The following is a 2,959-nucleotide window of genomic DNA, read 5'->3' as shown; positions in this document are numbered from 1 at the left end:
CAGTAAAGATTTCAAACTGAACACCGTACAAATAATGACGCCAGATCTTCAGCGCAAACACAATAGCTGCCAATTCTAGATCATGAATAGGATACTTTTCCTCGTGAGATTTTAACTGTCTAGAAGCCTAAGCGATCACATGACCATTCTGCGTCAACACACACCCTAAGCCTTGAAAGGAGGCATCGGTGTAAAGACGGAAACCATTAGATCCTGACGGTAACGCCAAAACAGGTGCAGAAGTCAGAAGTCGACGAAGCTCTCTGAAACTATCTTTGCACTCAGATGACCACTCAAATGGAACATCCTTCCGAGTAAGCTGCGTCAATGGTCTAGCTACCTGAGAGAAATTCACGATGAAGCGACGATAATACCCTGCCAGACCTAGAAAACTACGAATCTCGGCCACTGTGGTCGGACGTGACCAATTCAGCACTGCCTCAATCTTGCTAGGATCCACAGAAACTCCTTCCTTGGAAATCACATGACCAAGGAATACTACACGATTAATCCAGAACTCGCACTTACTCAGCTTAGCATACAATTGCTTCTCGCGAAGAATCTGCAACACAATCCTCAAGTGATGGGTATGCTCTTCCACACTGTGAGAATAAATCAAGATATCGTCGATGAAAACCACAACAAACTGATCTAGAAAATTCCGAAAGACTCGGTTCATCAGATCCATGAACACCGCTGGCGCATTTGTCAATCCGAATGGCATAACTAGAAACTCGTAATGCCCATATCGAGTACGAAATGCAGTCTTGGAAATATCATCGTCTCTGACTCTCATCTGATGATAACCCGATCGCAAGTCAATCTCGGAGTAAACAGAGGTACCCTGAAGCTGATCGAACAAGTCATCAATACGAGGTAATGGATACTTGTTTTTGATCGTCACACGATTCAGCTAGCGATAATCAATACACAATCGCATCGATCCATCCTTTTTCTTGACAAACAAGACTGGAGCTCCCCAAGGTGAAACACTCGGGCGAATATAACCTTTATCAAGAAGATCCTGCAATTGCTGCTTCAATTCCCTCATCTCTGATGGAGCAAGACGATAGGGGGCACGAGAAATCGGTGTAGTCCCTGGTATTAACTCGATGCCAAATTCCACCTCTCTAATCGGAGGAAAACCAGGAATCTCATCTGGGAAAACATCAGGAAACTCACAAACCACTGGAATATCATCTGTACCAACACTACTTGTGGATGAATCAATCGCATAGATGAGGTAGCCTTCCCCGCCCGACTCTAAAGCACGACAGGCTTTCAGAGCAGATACCACTGGCATCGGAGGTCGCGCTCCCTCACCATAGAAAAACCAACTAGAGCTCTCAGTCGTACGAAACTGAACAAGCTTCTGGTAACAATCCACAGTAGCTCGGTAGGTAGTCAACAGGTCTATACCCAGAATACAATCAAAATCTTCCATCTCTAGGATCATAAGATTCGCAGTCAACTCGTTACCCTCAAAATCTAAAGGACAACCCATCACTAGACGCTTTGCTAACACCGAATGACCCATCGGAGTAAAAACGGAAAGAATGACGTCTAGAGAAACATACGGTAACTTATGACGCTTAACAAATCGTGCAGAAATGAATGATTGTGATGCTCCGGTATCAATAAGAACAAAAGCAGGAATACCGCATAAACAAAAAGTACCTGCTATGACTCTCCCTGTCTCATCTGCAGCCTGATCCTGGTTCAGCGCAAATACCTGACCTTGGGCACGAGGTCGAAGATTTGAACCGCCCACTGCCTGACCTTGTGTCCTCTGCTGAACAGTCGTCTGAGATCCGGAACCAGATCCTGCTCCACCTCGCAACTGAGGACAATTCTTCTTAAGATGACCCATCTCTCCGCACTGAAAACAAGCTCCCGCGGCTGATCGGCACTGCTCCGATGGATGGTTCTTCCCACAATGCACACAAGAAACCTTCTTCTTACCAAAGCGAAAAACACCGCTAGACCGAGATCCAGATCCAGAAGAAGAAGAACCTGACTTCTTGAAAGACTGAGATCGAGGACTCGAAGTATTCGGAGGTCTAGAAGAAAGAATAGACCTACCACGCTGGAGACTGATCTCTGCCTGGCGACACCGGTTTACTAACCCATCATAAGAAGTAGGATTATCGCAGACAGTGACTCGATAAAAGATCTCCTGGTTAAGACCCTGAAGGAAATGGTCATACTTGGCCTCAGAACTGCCACTAATATGAGGAGCAAAGGGTAACAACTCGAAGAACTTTTGCTGATATGCATCAACAGACATACTCCCTTGCTTAAGATTCAGAAGTTCAATCGTCTTTTCCTGGCGAAGGGCTGGAGGAAAATGTAGCTGCATGAAAGCTGCACGGAATTCGGCCCAAGTCACCCTACCCTGAGACTGGACTATCGGCGCAGAAGTCGATCGCCACCACTTGCGCGCACGGCCCTCGAGAAGAAAACCAAGGGTCTCCATCTACTGCTCTTCGGTGCATTGGAATGCACGGAAACAACTCTCCATGCGCTCTAACCAATCCTCAGCAACATCGGGAGTCTCACCATCGACTAAAGGCTTAGGCCCCATCTGAATGAAACGGTGCATCTCAAAACGCCTAGGCCCATCACGACGATGACGATGTTCACGATGACGCCTACGATCGCCCTGGTCACCCCAACGACCTACACTCCCCTGACTACTCTCATCACCAAGGTGGTCAGCCATCGCTACAAGATAGAATGGGGAAAAATGGTAAAATGGTCAACGAAAATCCCAAAACAGAATCTATATCCCAAAATCATAAGCATGCTCTGATACCATAAATGTAGTGACCCGTTCCAGAATCACCTACTAATCAAGATTTAAGCATGCAATTAACTTAATTAATTACAATCAGAGATAATGACGGAAAAGGTCAACAAACGATAGATATACAATCCAATCGAAGTCCAGAATAATACA

At 45.8% G+C, this 2,959-nt stretch overlaps 1 protein-coding gene across 1 annotated transcript; it reads right to left on the bottom strand.

The window, feature by feature from the left end:
- Positions 1-913: 913 nt before the first annotated feature.
- On the bottom strand, positions 914-2,034 carry LOC140814315 (uncharacterized). The gene is made up of 2 exons (XM_073173262.1): positions 1,678-2,034; positions 914-1,446 (listed from the first exon to the last, which is right to left on the bottom strand). Exons 1-2 carry the CDS (start codon positions 1,868-1,870, stop codon positions 914-916), a joined length of 726 nt encoding a protein of 241 aa, XP_073029363.1. The 5' UTR covers positions 1,871-2,034.
- Between the last annotated feature and the right edge of the window lie 925 nt (positions 2,035-2,959).

The sequence above is a fragment of the Primulina eburnea genome, chromosome 1 (genome assembly GCF_022965805.1).
Source record: "Primulina eburnea isolate SZY01 chromosome 1, ASM2296580v1, whole genome shotgun sequence".
Taxonomy (NCBI): domain Eukaryota; kingdom Viridiplantae; phylum Streptophyta; class Magnoliopsida; order Lamiales; family Gesneriaceae; genus Primulina; species Primulina eburnea.
Note: the sequence above shows the minus strand (reverse complement) of the source record. Positions and strands in the feature narration are given on the sequence as shown.